General features: G+C 38.3%; 1 protein-coding gene across 4 annotated transcripts in view; it reads right to left on the minus strand.

Annotated features, from left to right (window-relative positions):
* Positions 1–16610, minus strand: part of LOC107381645 (protocadherin-9) — a 243711-nt gene that overhangs the window by 139265 nt on the left and 87836 nt on the right. For 2 of the 4 annotated variants that reach the window (XM_015953417.3, XM_015953416.3), the window contains exon 3: positions 14573–14674. The exons of the other annotated variants lie outside the window; for them this stretch is intronic. In XM_015953417.3, the coding sequence (XP_015808903.1) occupies positions 14573–14674 (102 nt within the window). The remainder of the gene's footprint in view (positions 1–14572; positions 14675–16610) is intronic. 4 annotated transcript variants of the gene reach the window in all.

Here is a 16610-nt window from a genome sequence, read left to right on the forward strand (position 1 = left end):
AATTAGACTTTTTTAAGACATATATAGCGTGTTTCTGCAATATCGTGTGGCAGGCCACATTGATTTTCCCCCTATTTAAAAAGGGGGATCTCAGAGCATCTGAGCACCCCTAGTAAGGTCTATTCAGGGTTCTGGAGTGGAGGGTCCGGCGGATTGTCGAACCTCAGATTCAGGAGGAACAATTTAGTTTTTGTCCTGGCCGTGGAACACTGGACCAGTCCTTTACCCTTGGGGGTTCATGGAGGGTGCATGGAAGTTGGCTCAACCAATCTACATGTGGGTGCTTCATGAGTATGGGATACCAGGCACTCTGATATGGGCTGTTAGGTCCCTGTATGACCGGTGTCAGAGCTTGGTCTGCATTGCTGGCGGTAAGTCGAGCTCGTTCCCTGTGAGAGTTGGCCAAGGCTGCCCTTTGTCACCTCTAGCTTTTGCTGGAGCAGTTTGAAGCAGCTGGAATGAGAATCAGCTCATCTAAATCGACCATGGTCTTGAGTCGGAAAAAGGTAGAATGCCTTCTCCAGGTCAGGGATGAGGTCCTTTCTCAAGTGGAGAAGTTTAAGTATATGGGGTCTTGTTTACGAGTGAGGGAAAGATGGAGCGTGAGATTGATTGGCGGATCGGTGCTGCATCTGCAGTGATGCGGGCGTTGTAGCTGTCTGTTGTGGTGAGAGAGCTCAGGCTAAGCTCTCAATTTACCAGTCAATCTACAACCCTCACCTATGCTCACATGCTTTGGGTAGTGACCAAAAACAAGATCGCGGATACAAGCAGCCAAAATAAGTTTTTTCTGCACAGTGTCTGGGCTCTCCCTTAGAGACCAGGTGAGAAGCTTGGTCACCTGGAAGGGGCTCTGAGTAGACCAGCTGCTCCTCCACGTCAAGAGGAGCCAGTTGAGGAGCCTGGTTGCTAAAGGTGGTGCAACAAAACATTAGTGTGTGACCTGTTATTTGATGGTGACTTTTTTTTTGTCAGGCAATACACACACACACACACACACACACACACACACACACACACACACACACACATACACACACACACACATACACACAGATAATAACACCCCAATGGAGCAGGAATCCTCTCATATAAAGATGAAGTCTAAATCAGAAACAAATCTACTTGTCAATATATGGATTGTTCTCTGATATTCCATCCTTGTTCTAAATGAATAAATAAATATGTTTGTGAGCAAAAGGATGAGCTGCAGCAGTGAGACAAGGATACTGCTCTGCTTTGGACAGCTGATTTGAACTCATTCATTTATTGACTCTCTTTTTGGTTTGCTGATGGACTTCCGTGATAAATGGTGCACTGCTCTTCCCAAGTTGCACAGCATGTCGCTGTTGTGAAGTGACGGAGTTTAAAGGTGCTGAAGTCTCTGACAATGGAGAATCATTTGAGGGGGATGACTGGGCAGAGGGAACGAGGCAGGAGGAGATAATGTGCTCACGCAGCTAAACAGAAAAAACACGTTCTCAAGAAGAGCTTGTTTTTTCCTATTTTCTTTTGTGAAATGGTGGGCTAGATAGTTTTGCAGAGGCTATCCTGTCTTTTAAGTGTTATCTTTCTTCCAAAGGTAGGAGAGACTTTGAAGCACATTTAAATATGCAGGTCTAGAGAAAAAACATCTAAAGAAAGAAGCTACTTATTGCCAGACACATAGATTTCACTAAAAAGAGCTCTTCACAAGTATCTTCATCAGGACGATTGCAGCTCCTGTTCATCCCTTTTTAACTGTAAAGTGATCTGAATTATTCAGTTTAGATCAGGTTTAACCCTGGTGCCAGCTTCTCTATATAGAAGGTGTCGCCAATCCATAATGACACACTTTCCTGGTTTTGTGGCTCCTACATTTATCTGTTTCCACAGCGGTAACTAAATACTTTGGCGGGTCCAATCCTGAACCACTTAATGAGACCAGAGACTAAACAAACTATTTTTTGCCATTACTATCAAGGTACAATTACATTCTTAAGCATAAACAGAAAAGCACATTTAGAACAATCCCATAGGAAGGTTTCAAATGATCGCATTTCCTGTGACAGCAGATGAAGCGCCTTTGCTCCTTTTGTTTTTTTCCCTCACACTTATCAGTTTTGAATTAAATATGAGAAAAAAAAAGTAGTAAACAGAAAAAAAAGTTGAATCATCCCAGCTGTAAATGGCACAGATCCCACGTTGCATCTTAACAGTGAAAAGAGCATATTTGTTGTTCATGTTGTACTGCTGTACTGCGCATTTTGTTGTGACAATAAACTGATGTTCTTTCAGCCGTTAGAATAAAAGTGCATAAAGGTGAAAAATAAGGTCAAACAGGAATATTTCCCTAAAGAGAAAGATTCAAATTCATTGTTTCTTGTTTCTACAACTCCAATTAACAGCTTAGCTACCAATTAGTAAAATCAAACCTTCCTTGACAAATGCCCGTGGGGTTATGTGTGTTAAGAACAAATACTTAGTGCTGAAGAAAGAGAAAAGTAAACCAGAATAGGAAAAGAGTCCTGAATAATTGGGGCAAAGAAGTGAAATATTTCTACATTTTTTTTCTCTTCTTTTTTTAAAATTCTGAACATCTAATTATCTCTAAGTAGAACCAAAGAAGTATAATTTTCAGGTACATTTAAGTTAAATTTTTTACACCTTTTATTTTCTTGACATTTTCATTCCAGTGCACAAGCATGTTTTGACAAGCAATAAATTCCCCTCAGCTAAGACTGTGTTGTGGAACCGTCTTGCCCGCTTGTACCAATTTCTTTTAAATATGACAAAAATCCAAATGTTCCAGATCACTAACTAATTTAAAATGACAACAATGATAACCAAATTGAATGCAAAGTGCTGTTATTTAATAACTATGAGAAGAAAAGCTGTCCAAACCAACCCAGTCCTTAACAAAAAAGTATTTCCTTCTTTTTAGTTCAGTTTCCCCACCGAAACCTGATTACAGCCAGATCTGCAGAGTTAACCCTCTGAAGGCAGGGGTTGCAGATTTGCAACAGTTAAAACCTACCTACCTGGTTACTCCACATACGTATTTTATGAGCATTTTTTAACTCAGAAGTACCCCTGAAGGACTTAGTCTAAACTTATTTTGAGCCTGAGAGGGTTATGGAATCACTTCATAAAGTTGGCTAAAAGATTTCAAAAAGCAACATCATGCCTCATTATAAAGAACGCCAGGACAATAGCTCTAATCAAAATCATACCAAGAGTTCCTTTTTCAACAATACCCTCTCCATGCATCAAACTCGAAAGCACCGCAGAACGCCCGCGAAGTGTACTCTGCAGAAATTAGCCACCTTCATAATGGAACGGTTCCGTTCCACCGGCTGCAAAGTCACGTTTTGGACATGTCCCAGAAGTATAAGAACACTCTGAGTCTATTTTCTACTTGCTATGCTTCCAGAACACATCAAACCGTGTAGTTCAAACACAAGTGTTAAACATCCAGAAACTTTCAAAATAAAAGTTGTGCAGATTTCCAGTTGTTTAACTAATAAAAAAGTGCATCATTTCCTGTGAAACCTCCTGGCCAAGGGAAACGGAAAAGAAAATAAACCACAGATTTTTTTGGATACATGCAGCCATCTTTCTCTTTGCTTGTTATTGTGTGGACTTTTGAAATCACGTGGTGTTGCAATTCTCACCGTGATTTTGTGACCTCGTGGGACCAGCTGTGCGGAACACTTTTGCTCCCGTTTCATGCCTGAAACGTTCCCGATTAGAAGGTAACTTGTGGGAAAAACGCCTCCATTATGTTACACGCCGCTCACGTGTCTGGTGCAAATGGAGACGTAAGAAAGAGCAAATACGGTCAAGGCTAAAACCTTTGCTGACCAAAACTAACATGAAGGCCCTAAATACTCTTGATGAAGACTTTTGGGAAAACTTTCTATGAAGATTTTTTTTCTACAGCTAAATGTGTTTTAGAAAAAGAAAATTACAGCAACTATCAAACACGGTGGTGGTAGTGTGATGGTCTGGGGATGCTTTGCCAGGACCTGAACGACTTTGCTGTAACTCGTGAAACCAAGATTTCTGCCCCCAACCAGAAATTTCTGATGGGAAATATCCAGCCTCTGAGCTTCAAACAGCCATGCATGCTGGAAAACAAGGTGGCTAAAGAAAAATTTCATAGGAGAGTGGAACACAATTTAAGAGCAGTGTGAAAGACTCATTACTAGTTATCACAAATGCCTGATTGCAGTTTTTTGCAACCAGTTATTAAGTTTAGGACGCAATTACTTTTTTTCATTGGGTCAAATTCAGCTGGAGCTTTTTATATTTATTTAGGTTTTTTCTGTTATTGAAAATTGGTTTTTGATCTTAAAAAACTAAAGAAACAGGGCAAATACTTTTTTTTCTCAGCATCGAATATGTACCCTTTTTTTTTACTGCTTGAATTTTTTTCTTCCACAGTTTTTCCCAGCTTCATCTCCACTTAAGTATCCTCTTAGGATAATGAGGTGTGCAGCTGTAATTGGAGGGTGCGGTTGTAAGATATAGCAGGAGTATCAATCTGAACCTACAGGCCGTGCCCAAAGTGAACATGTTTATTAGCACGCCAGGTATAACAAATGACTTAACATGCTTTACTCTTTAATAATCTTTATAAACCTGCAAGACAACCGTAGGAGAGAATCAATTTTTAAAACATGGACAATGAGAATGTGGTATAAAAAGAAGTCCTTAGTTGAGGCGCAGATAAACTTCACAGCTCTGTTTCATAGTGAGATGGCAGATGGGCATTTTATCAGAGTTTTCCACTTAGAAAGGAGGTTGATTCAGGAGCAGTAAAGTCTAATTTCAAAATTTTTATATCTTGTACTTGTGAATAATTGTTAGTGTGTAAAATGTGTTTCAAAATGTGCAGCCGTGAACCTTGAATGGCTACTTTCATTCTCCCCTCAGCACATAGATGAATGTGTAATTCTAAGGCCATCATCGTGCCATTCTGAGCACTTTCATGCGACATCTTCACATTTACATGACTGATTGATGAGTGAACCCTATTATATTTCTAAGTCATTGATTTTCAGGAGTGAACATTGTCAAGTTTATTTCTATCAGTTTTTGATAGAATAAAAAAATATTGTCCAACCTTGGTTATTTTCTGAAGTATTCTCAGAAATTCATTTTCTAACTAAAAGTTATTATCTTTGAACTCCGGCACAGCCACATGTTCCTAATGGGAACGAACAAGAGTGTTTTTAAGCAATGGGGAAGAACAGAACTTTATTAATTTTAAAAATTGATTTCTAATTTTAGGATTAAGCCATATATGACTTTAAAATGTATGGAATCAGCATGTTTGTTAGTCACACATTAAACCATTAAAAAATACAGACCAACTCTTCCTTTTTTTCACTTGAGGACTGGATCCATTTAGAAATATAAAGTCCTAACTCTGTCCCTACTCATTTTTATATTAAAAATATTTCAATTTAATGAACAGATTGCATCAAAGTCTACTAAAAACAAGAGGGTGCAGACTGCAGCTTCTAGCAAAAGGCTGTGTTTTCTGCTACCAAAATAATAATAACAATAATAGAATATCTACAATCCATGCAACTGCCTCATAGAGTGCAAGTGATGGTGCACATAGATGCTCAAGGTTGAATCACCGGACCGGACTGTGAAGAAACGCAAATCCATGATCGTATAAAAGACCCACATGCAGTGCAAAATATAGGGTCATATCGCTGGTTTGTCTTTGTGTTTACTGGTGGATGAACATGTTTTTGTTTCCAAAGTGATTACACATAATATGTATAGTCTAATTCAAGATTAGTGAACTATTTAATCCAGTTCCACGGGGAGAATCCCCTACTGCCAAAAAAATGAATGATTGTCTGATTAAAGTTATTTCCTGATCCCGTCTGATCTTGATTTAACATATGATATTTGTGAATTTTATAGACACATCTTGATGCCAACAGCACGCCTATTTTCCTAAGGTGGCCAAAGGTACTTTAGGATTTGTGTAAAAACAGTGGACTCCATCTGCTCGTCTCCCCAAATTTACATCATCAAACCACACGAGAAGAAACAGCTGTGAGCGTAGCAAGTTTCACATCCTTGTCAAGATGAGAGAAGAAGAATTAAATATGGAGAAACCCACTGTAAATCTGGCCATGTGCTAAGTAGCAGCTACACAAGGGCAGAAGAGATTGTGCGCTGATGTTATAGCACTTTGGGATTTTTTTTAACATTTTAATTACACTTTTTTACAAGCAATTCTATTTCAAATGATGTGACAGACATAGTTCAACACATTGTTTCCTTTCATTTGAAGCACAACAAATGTGTGATTGAGGGCGTAAGGCAAAACAAAACACTAAAAAAATAACTTATAACCCCGTTTACCTACAGAGAACCTATGAGCCGACCAGAGGGGGAGGAGATAAAGATGGATGGGGGTAATTGGGATCTTACTTTACAAACTATTGTCCATTTTAACAGAGCACGTTTTGTCCATGTAAAAAAAAAACATTCCTTTTTCACGCTTTCTCAATCATGAAGAGTCTCTGCGGGACATGGCTTTATATACAGTTATAAATAAATAGATTTCTTCAGATTTTTTCATATGTTTTAATATGTGCTTGCATGTGAGAGTAGTAAAATATTTCCTGAACCACCCTATTTAATGAATTTGTCAGAAAGCAGTGGCTACATGTACACTGACACGTGATTCACTTTTAGAATCAACCCCATTCAAGACGGCTGCTATAAAGCTAATAAACGTTAGCAACCCTGCCACTTTAACAGATATTGGACTCAAAGTTCACAGGGCAGTGGCTGAGGGTCATTTCCAGCACATACTCAAAAGTCTTAACCAATTTCACGAGATCTTGCAATATTGCGTGAGATTACATATATTTTATTTTCAAGACCAGACCAAAACGGCTTTAATCCCATCATTTCTGAACATGAGTGGATCTTAGTTTTAAAGATGACTGGTGAAAGGCATCCCTTTTCCTCAATGAAGTCTAGGCTTTTAAAGGTGCACTGAATAACTATGTTTTAATGATAATTTCTGATTATATTTGGAATTTTTTGTGCAGGTTGAAAATGAAAATAGTCTCCTACGCTTGTCTCCTGCGTTAACTTCTGATATAAAATAGACACCATAGTTGACAGATCTACGTCACATGCTCACTTAACATTCGTGGACTCACCCATCTTGACTCGTGACGGGGAAAGCTGGTGTTGTTTTAGAAACTAGAAAACAGCAGATAATGTCTCGACCAGTAGAAGCTAACCGTTAGCATTGGCAACACCGCCACACAGCAGAACTCCTCCAGGCTTTAGTTATTTGTGGAGATAAAACATCTACATTGCACGTCAGTGGAAGAATTGTGTTGCTGTTATCCAGTCTGAGGCAAGATGTACAAATATCAGGAAATAAGATTCCAAATCCTGCCGTCTGCTGCAGCAGACTTGTCTGTCCTAATGCAATCGTATTTGTTATGCCTCAAGTACGGCTTGCAAGGCCTTCATTCCTGCCAGAGACCACTGCGAATGTATTGATTAAATGAGTTTCCCACACTTTTAATATAAAATTATACTGAATTTGCAGCCTGTGTAAGTCTTATGTTAACGCTGAATATGTATTTTATTGTCCATCCCTGTGTTGCATTCACATAAGTGAATTTGTATCCAAGAACTTAGCCCTTTCACTAATGTTCCTCCTTGTCAGAGACAAAGGAGTTTTAAGACTGGAGAATTTGGCAGCCTCTACCACTTGCAGGCATTATTTCAGCCCATCCATCTAGCTAGGATAATAGAGTGTCCTTGCCTTTCAACGCCTAAAGGAGTGACCAGTTATCACAAGCCACCAGTTCTGTTGTTAATAAAACAGGGAATGGGAGGACCGTGTTGAGGAAGAAGGAGGATAAAAACGTAAGAAGGATAGAGGAAAGTGTAAAGGAGAAACAGGTGCATGTTATTCTGACAGACGCCTAGCAAAGGTGAAGTTGATCACAATCAGCAGCCAGTTGCCAAGCTGGCAGGAGTTCTCTTTTAACATCTTAGCTTTGCTTTCTGTGAAGATAATTTTAGCTCCATCGCATCTCTCTGCAGAACGTGGAGAGGGGCGGAGAAGTGAGGAGGGGGGATGAGAAGAATCAGAGTGAAGAGGTGGGGCAGGCAGTGTTCGGCTGATCTAGCTAATGGCCAATCTGACCTTCATAGAAAGTCAAATGGTAAGAACAGGAAGTAGTGTGTCACACAAGGCCACTGCAGTTTAATCAAGGCTTTTTCCATTATGCCTGACCTCGCTGAGAGTTTGGGCAAGTAGTTAAAATTTCATTGATTGCTCGGTATGTGTGAGGACAACTGGAACCGTGTTGAGTAGGAGGAGAAGGCGAAGGTGTATTTGATTTTTGTGTTTGACTCGATTAATGAAAAAAATAAGATATTTTTAAGATATTAGAAACTATTATTTGTCATCATGAGTCAAGCATTGATTTTCAAGAAGCAAAAAAGACGGAATACAGAAAAATAATGTTTAGAGGAGATATCATTTTAGATTTTAGAACAGAGCAGAACTGGTTTCATAAAAAGTGAAGTTGCCCCAGGACTTTCCACCCCCTTTTTCTCTCCTTTATCACTTCTTCCCGCTCTGCAGTCCACAGCACATTTTCCTGCCGCACCTGATTAAGATATAGTCTCAGGCTAAGGCTCACAATGACAACTGCAGCTCTCCTAGGATCACTGTTTAATCTCACCCCTCGACAGTCGGTGTAAAACCCACAGCGGTTTCCCAAACCAAATAAAAAAAGGTCTTGTTGTGGAATATGACATTTCGGCACATACCCTTACTGTAGTCAAGAATGCACACTCTCTTTCACTGGCTCCTCAGAAAGCTACATGCTTGTTAACAAAGTTGTGCTAAGTGTTTTTCAGAGCCCAAGGAGAGCTTGTAGACTTTGACTTCTGAAATTACAAAACATTTTCTAAATAAAAATGACAAATACAAAAAAAAAAACAGGTGAAAATATGTTTTCTTGAATCTGCTTGGACAAATGTAAGAGTTTTCATGGCACGTGAAAAGAGATGGTAAAACCTTGAGCTGTATTGTGTCTGATGACTGAGATGCTTCTGAGAGGTTTTGTGGCTATTCTGAAAGAGTCTTTTACAGGAGGCCTGCTGCCATCCATCGATGCTAAAACAGCACTCTTAAACGATGCTGAAAGAAGTTCACTTCAACTTTGTTTTGGTCTCATTTTGGATATGAAATAATTAAAATGTCCAAATGTTAAGCACTATTAAATATCTTAAAGAAAACACTAAAACATGAACATGTTTGTTAGAAACATAGGTCATCCTGAGATGTTTCAGAATGCTACAAAGAGCTGAAGCCCATTCACTGCTGTGTACTTCAGAAATTGCATCTCGCAAAGTGGTATTACTGTAGCATTATTGGATACTCCATTTCCAAACCCCCTAAACTCTCATCTCTAATATCAGTTCATAGCTAAACTGGATTTAGCACGAGAGTGTATTTCAAAAGTCTGAAAATTGTCTGCATTAAATGCAGCAGGCATGTATGACGTTTGGCTAATGCGATTCCCCTGTCTGGTCAATAACAGTACATTTCAAACAAATACGTTTAGCCATTGTGTAAACCTTGTAACTGTACGGTACTCAGCGTTACTTTGTTTTCAGCCTCCGCAGTGACACTTCTGAGAATTACTTCTGACGACCGTGCCATCTCTCCAGTGTTTGCTCCGACAGCAGCTTTTTGACTGCCTTCTGTTAACTTTGTTCAAATTTTTCTTCAAACTCATAAATGTCCCTTGTTGCCCTGAACTTGTTGTTTTTTAATTGTTGTTGGTAAAGTTAATTTCAGCACAAACAAAAGTGACAAAAATGAGATCAGCTTGATGAGAAGAAAGTGAGAAAAGGATGCCATAAAGCAAAGAATGCAGTTGAAATGTCCTTTTTTTAATGGAATTAGGGTCAAACTAAAATGTTCATTTTAATTGTTACATGATTCATTCATGCAAATGATAAGTGATATTAAGCATTTTATGCTCATGCTGAAACAAAACGTCCTATAGAAATACTATGTCATATCTAATAAGTTCCCATTTGTTTACATTGGTTTCATCCGTAGCTTCAGTCATCACAAAATATAATGAAATATTTGTGTGTTTCTGAGATTTAACCACTTTTTGCCAATTTTTTTAATGAAAACCAGAACTGTGAAAAAAAGTAAAAATAATTTAAAATCTAATGATTTTTTTAAATGTGTTGTGTCCAGAGGACCTGTTTTTAGGGTGAATTGTAGTTGCCTTGGTGTATCACAAATAGGCATAAAAATATGTTTTGCTCACTTTGTAATTCTTGTGTTATGGCATAATTCCTAAAAAAAAAAAGTTGTGATTTTTGTCTTTATGCACAAAACATGCAGAAACAAAACTTCCTCATATAATATTTCATAAGTCACATTTCTTTATTTCATCCTTGGCCTCAATCCTAACAAAATATATGAAAATATTTAGATGTTTCTGAGATTTATCCTCTTATTTCCCCCTTTATAGCAAAACCAGAAATGTAAACTAATGAAAAATTATTTTTTTTGTGTTATGTCCAGATGTTTTGTGGATGAATTTTCAACACATTGGAGTGTGGCATTTATTTTTATTTGAGCACAGCATTTATTTGTCCCACTATACATGGGGGAAATACACAGTCTAGTGGAAAAAATTAAAGCTTAAAATTAAGTCTGTGACTGGTCTGGGAAGCCTAACAGAATAATTAAAATAATTAAGTAACAGCTAATATTTAGACTTGTTAGAAAGAAATTATTTACATGGGAGTCAATGGCACAAAAAATGACAGAGGAGTGAGAATATTTTACCATTATTTAGCAATATATTAAATGTAGTAAATAAAGAAAATAAACATTAATTCCCCTAACCCTAACCCTGCGCAAAAAAAAAAAAAAGCACTAGGAGCATACAAACCCAGTTGTTTTTCTTAAATTTGCTAATCATTTTTTTTGGCCTTAAAGTTCTGCTTCTACTTGCTTTAAAAACCCATGTTCTCCCCAGATATTGACGATGCAAACACACAACAGTTAATATATTGATCCTTTAGAGTCCAGGGATCAGAAAGTGAAAAACTCCCAATAAATCAATGGGACATGTGCAGGATATGAGGTGACCTTTTGGGTTTGCTAATGTGTTTACCTATCTTGCTGCAGAAACGGCTACTGTTAGGATGGCGTTTGCTTGTTCTTTGCGTGATGTGACTGCCTGATAAACACGACTGTCTCATTGTTTTCCACACATTTCTGATTTTGATGAAAACCATTAACAAAGGAAATGTGTCTGTGTGGCCAAGGACTCCTCAACAATCCGCCCAAGGACTCAGCCGCAACGGAAGGGAATAATTTCCACCAGCTGTGCCTTTTCACGTTAGCTCTTGCCCCTTTCCCGACCACTCCTCCCCACGCAACAACTCCCCGATGCACTCCAAATGACAGAGAAAAGGAAATTATCGAACACCAATACAATAAAGCTGTCTGGTAACTTAATAGGCTGCTGAGTAGGGACACCGTGGCCATCTTAGCGATAATGAGAGTCATCATTCCCTCTTGGGTGAGAAGAAAGGGGGCCCATGTGAGGGAACATGCATTTGCGTGCGCATGCGTGTATTTGTCTTTGAGCTGTTTCAGTCCGGTGAGGCCCAATAAGCAAACAGCTCAGTGCTTCACTAAAGCCACAGAGAAAATCTGCTGAACACGGCTTAGAAGGAATCTTTGAGAAATTCTCTTCATTAAATCAGGCTAAAGTCCAATTGCTGTCTTTGTAAGCTTTAGGGAAATACAAAACATGCATTGTCTCGTTTATCAGATTCAGTCCCTCAACCATTTAGTGCAAGGGAAATTTTTTCTTATGTTAATAAAAAGAAGCTGAGAAAAACTGTGTTAATGCAACTCAATAGGAGTACTGATGTTAAAGGAAAAGCTGCCATGATGTATTTCTGCAGCTGACAAGATGTGTATTAACAGTGGACTTGTACTCTTAAAAATTCATTGTTACATTCAAAAAATGACTTTTCTTCCTTTTGATTTAAATCACCAGCTCATTTTAATAAATCACACAATTTCCAGAACAGCCAACGGAGTTTGATACACGTTAAAGACATTTCTTCGACACTTTGTGAGGTTTCAACATGTTCATCGACTGTGCAGCTGTAGTCCTCCAACACGTGTATTGAAATATTTAATTCAGGAATTCATATTCTCCATATTAGGCTGTACAGAGGCTTTGGCTGCAGAACATGTCAATGTGATTATTCATATTTCGTGTTATCTCTTAGATTTAGTGGAGCGAGGGTGTTAGATCAAAGATGGCTAGGAAAAATGTGTGATGGTATGGCAGGCAGACGTCATAGGGCATTGAGCGTCCATCGTCGTGGTTGTATTAAATAAGAGACAAAGTCACATAAGTCACTTTAAAAAAGCTACACGCCAGCTGCTTCCATGCAGTAAAGTTGTTTCTGCTCACAAAATATATTTAAATTGGAGCTTTTTTCTGCTCTATTACATTTACTGCCCACACAAGAGTGACACAGCGCTGGGTTTGGTGACTTTTACAACAAATTAAGGGTTCAAGAGGCACGCTAAGGAAACTTTGACCTGTTGACTGTGCTGACTGCAGCTACCAGAGTCAAATGTGACTGCACAACACAGCAGTGCGCCTGAGGACACCAAGGGAGTATGGGTAATAGGGACCGCGTTGTGTTTACACCTTTGCCTCGTTAGCTTTTCCCTATTTGCTGATTGTGGACCCATGGGTGCCCAACAAGCATTAAATATTTAATGCACAGAAAACTGAAGGTTCAACGTATGTGAACATTACTGCTTTGTGAAAAATAAATACATACAAGGGTTTTCTCAGCTGGACAATTTATAAAGTTCTCAATGCGATACTAACGTATTGGTAAATGGAAATGTGTGGAAATATTTTATGGTGTGTGTGGTTGATTACGATATCAACATTTTAAAAGTCAACCGCTGATCCTGTTTGTTGTTCTGCAGAGATAACTTACTAATCCAAATCAATATTTTACAACAGATATTTGGCCTGAACAAATGACCTCAAACCCTTGGAGGGAAAAAAAGTGGAATGCATGTTTACTTTCTCTGTAATTAATGCCGACTGCATGCTGAATGGAGACCTCACTAAGAACATGATGGGTCTATGCTGGATCATGGCATTTTTTGTGCTTATTTCTTCTAGCATGGCAGAAAGCTATTTGGAAGCTAACTGTGTGCGTAATGTGGTGGCAGTTTTCATGACATCGTGTCCGCATGCATCAGCATGGCTTAGTCATGAAGCAGAGCTATCCATGCTGAACTCCTGTCTAGGTAAAGACCATCTGCATCATTTTAAGATGATGTGATCTTTTATGAAGAATCCGGTAAAGATAAGTCTCACCCGGGGGACCTGGGCTTTGGAACAATGATGGGTATTTGCCATTTAATAATCATGGGATTGTAGTGCTGTTGAATAGAGTATTAAGACAATGCATAAGATGGTCTTGGTGGTACAGAATGTAGCGAGAGACACACTACTCTGTGTAGCAGATTTATGACTGCCTTCTCACAGAAGAAGGTTTTCAAAATTTGCTGCAATCAATCGACAAATTCAGGTCGTGTAGATCTTTAAAAGTGAAGCTGGTTCTTTATCCAGCTTGAAAGTTGACTAAAACATTTATTGATTCAATACTATTTGAATATAAACATCACTTACTCTTTAGATCACTTTTAGTGAAACTACCATTTGTGATAATTGAAATACAACACATTTACACATAACCAATATTTTTACCATTGTCCCATACTGTGATCCAATTTATCAAAAGATTCGGAAGCTTGCAGCTACACGATGTCATCGCAGCTTCAGTACAGCAAGTGTTTTGGACAGCTACCACTGTGATTGCTAAGCATCGGTAAAAACCTGGACAGCAAATTATCCCTGCTTCATGAACAAGCAAAATAATCTTGGCATTGCACCATGCAACGAAGGCAGATTATGGTTAGAGTCCACACACCCCCTACCCCATGCTGATAAACTGTTGCTGATAACAGAGAGTAAGAAAAACTGACATCATTAGGATTCACCAGTGTGCATGCAAAGCAACACAAGCAAACCTTCTCTAATCCCCTGAAGACTATCAAGCACTGTGTTTCCCAAGCATGGAGGTAATGAGAAAAATACTTATTACTCAAGTAAAAATGGCAAGAATATTAGCATCACATTAGGCCCTGGATTTAATGATGTTCTAAAGACTATATGTCACTGCTACTAGGAGGCAAAACAGACTAACAGAAAAAAGAGGAATGATGGTGTCTCAATGCAGTAGTTCAAAGGAAGGATGTAGAGGCATGGATAAGGACAATTACACTATGTCTAACATACTATGCATGACCTTTCCATGGAAATGCAAAAGTGGTATACGGAATCATTTGAATAAATGGAATGAAACTAATGGCATTAGGTGAAAGTCTAGTGGTGGTTGAGTTAGAAATGGGACCATCAGTACTCACTAAAGGGGTGCAAGGGGTCCAATATTCAGGATTCAGCTCTGCTCGCGGACGAAGGTCCAGATATTCAGGGTTCAGTTCAGTTCGGGCACGAGTTAATGTTCCCTTCATGGAAGATTAAAAAAGGTTTGTTAGCATTGCTTATTTAATTAAAATTTAATATTTAAGGGGAAAATAGACAATTTAAAATGTTCACACCTCCTAAAAAGAGCAATAAAACAATAATTATTAAGAAGTAAAAAAAAAAGTTACATTCATAAAAAGCAAAGAAAAACATTTTTCTACTTTTACCAATTTTTTTACGATTTAGGTAACACATTACAATAAGGGTCCCTTTACTAATGTTACTTGGTGCATTAATAAGCATTAACAAACTATTAAATAAAGTATTAACAACTGCTACATTATTTTTGTTAACATTTAGTAATGCATTACTAAGTAGACACCCCTCCCTAGCCCTTTGCCCTAACTTTAAGGACACTTGATAATTAAAAATATCGGGGACGTTTATACAGAGATACTTTGTTTATGCTTAATAATGCAGTAAGTTATTGTTAATAAGAGACCCTTTTTGTAAGTATTACCATCATTTGATTGTGAATTACAAAATTAAAATGTTTGCAGATATTTCAACAAATATGTCTTTTAAATGAGGTTAACAGGTATTATTTTCCATTTCAATGGCTCCATGTCCCGTGACATGTGCCTGCAGGCCAGTGGAATGGACTGAATCCGCTCGGCCCCGTGAGGTCTATGATATATACTGTAATTATCTGCTGATTCTCATAATGCTTGTGCGTAATGAGGCTATGCTGCATGAAGCCCCTGGCATAAATCACTGTCTTTAACTGACTTCCAGATGACCAACAACAACACAGAGCAGAAACGGAGAGAAAGGAAGAAATAGGTTATCTGAGAAGCACTACTATAAAATGGTGCTTCTTATCAGCAAACACCACATTGTCCGCCAAATTCATTTAAGACTTTTTTTTTCACTAAAAGTAGTCAGCTCACTTGCATTTTTGTTGTTTGTTCATTCTTGTTTATAGCTTGGATACCCGTTCATTACCTGCTAACAGCCTTATTTAGCAAGTCAGCACAGGTGGAGACCTTGTTAAGTCTGTGCTAGTCTCAGCTGTGTTGAATAGCAACATGACAGTCAGCCTGTCAGGCTGTCTGCTTTCCTTGGGGAAAAAAGCTGCTTTCTCACACACACACACACACACACACACACACACACACACACACACACACACACACACACACACACACACACACACACACACACACACACACACACACAAACACACAAACACACAAACACACACACACACAAACACACAAACACACACACACACACACACACACACACACATATGTTTTTTTTTTAAATAAACGCACTTCTATGTAAATGTAGTTATTTATGGGAGCGTAATGTATCATTAAAAGTGCAATGCTGGGTAAAAGGTAAACTCACAAATAGATACACTATTCTTTTATGAGATGTGTGCTCACAAATGCATTAATGCAATATGATGACCATTTTTCTCATTCTGTGACAAATAAGGCACATTTCCTAATTTCATTTGATATGTGGTTTAAATTATTTCTTACTATCACAAAAAAGCATGAAAATGTAGATTTTGGAAAAATAAAGGGTCAAGTTGTGTTTTATTATGCAAAGTTAAAGATGTGGATTACTTGTTTAAGCAATACATTTGCAGAAGTTTCTAATTGAATTGAATGCCTTGCAGGCAAAACTTGGGGCACAACAAGGCCCACGAATCCCTGGCCTAGCAGGACCTAGACCCACGGTATTACCCACAATCCATTGCTGTGGGAGAAAAGGCACAAGTGCCATTTCAGAAAATATGTATTTTCAACTGAAAGTTGTAATTTTAGGATGATTAATTGATGCTCTGAATGTTTTGGACAAAGCAGCAATGAGTGATAATATATTTAAAAAAATTATTTGGTCTTTTGAAAGTTTTTAAATAAAGTTTTTTTTAATAAGTACACCATGCAATGGATTGGCCCTCTG

This window comes from Nothobranchius furzeri, chromosome 9 (assembly GCF_043380555.1).
Source record: "Nothobranchius furzeri strain GRZ-AD chromosome 9, NfurGRZ-RIMD1, whole genome shotgun sequence".
Classification (NCBI taxonomy): Eukaryota; Metazoa; Chordata; class Actinopteri; order Cyprinodontiformes; family Nothobranchiidae; genus Nothobranchius; species Nothobranchius furzeri.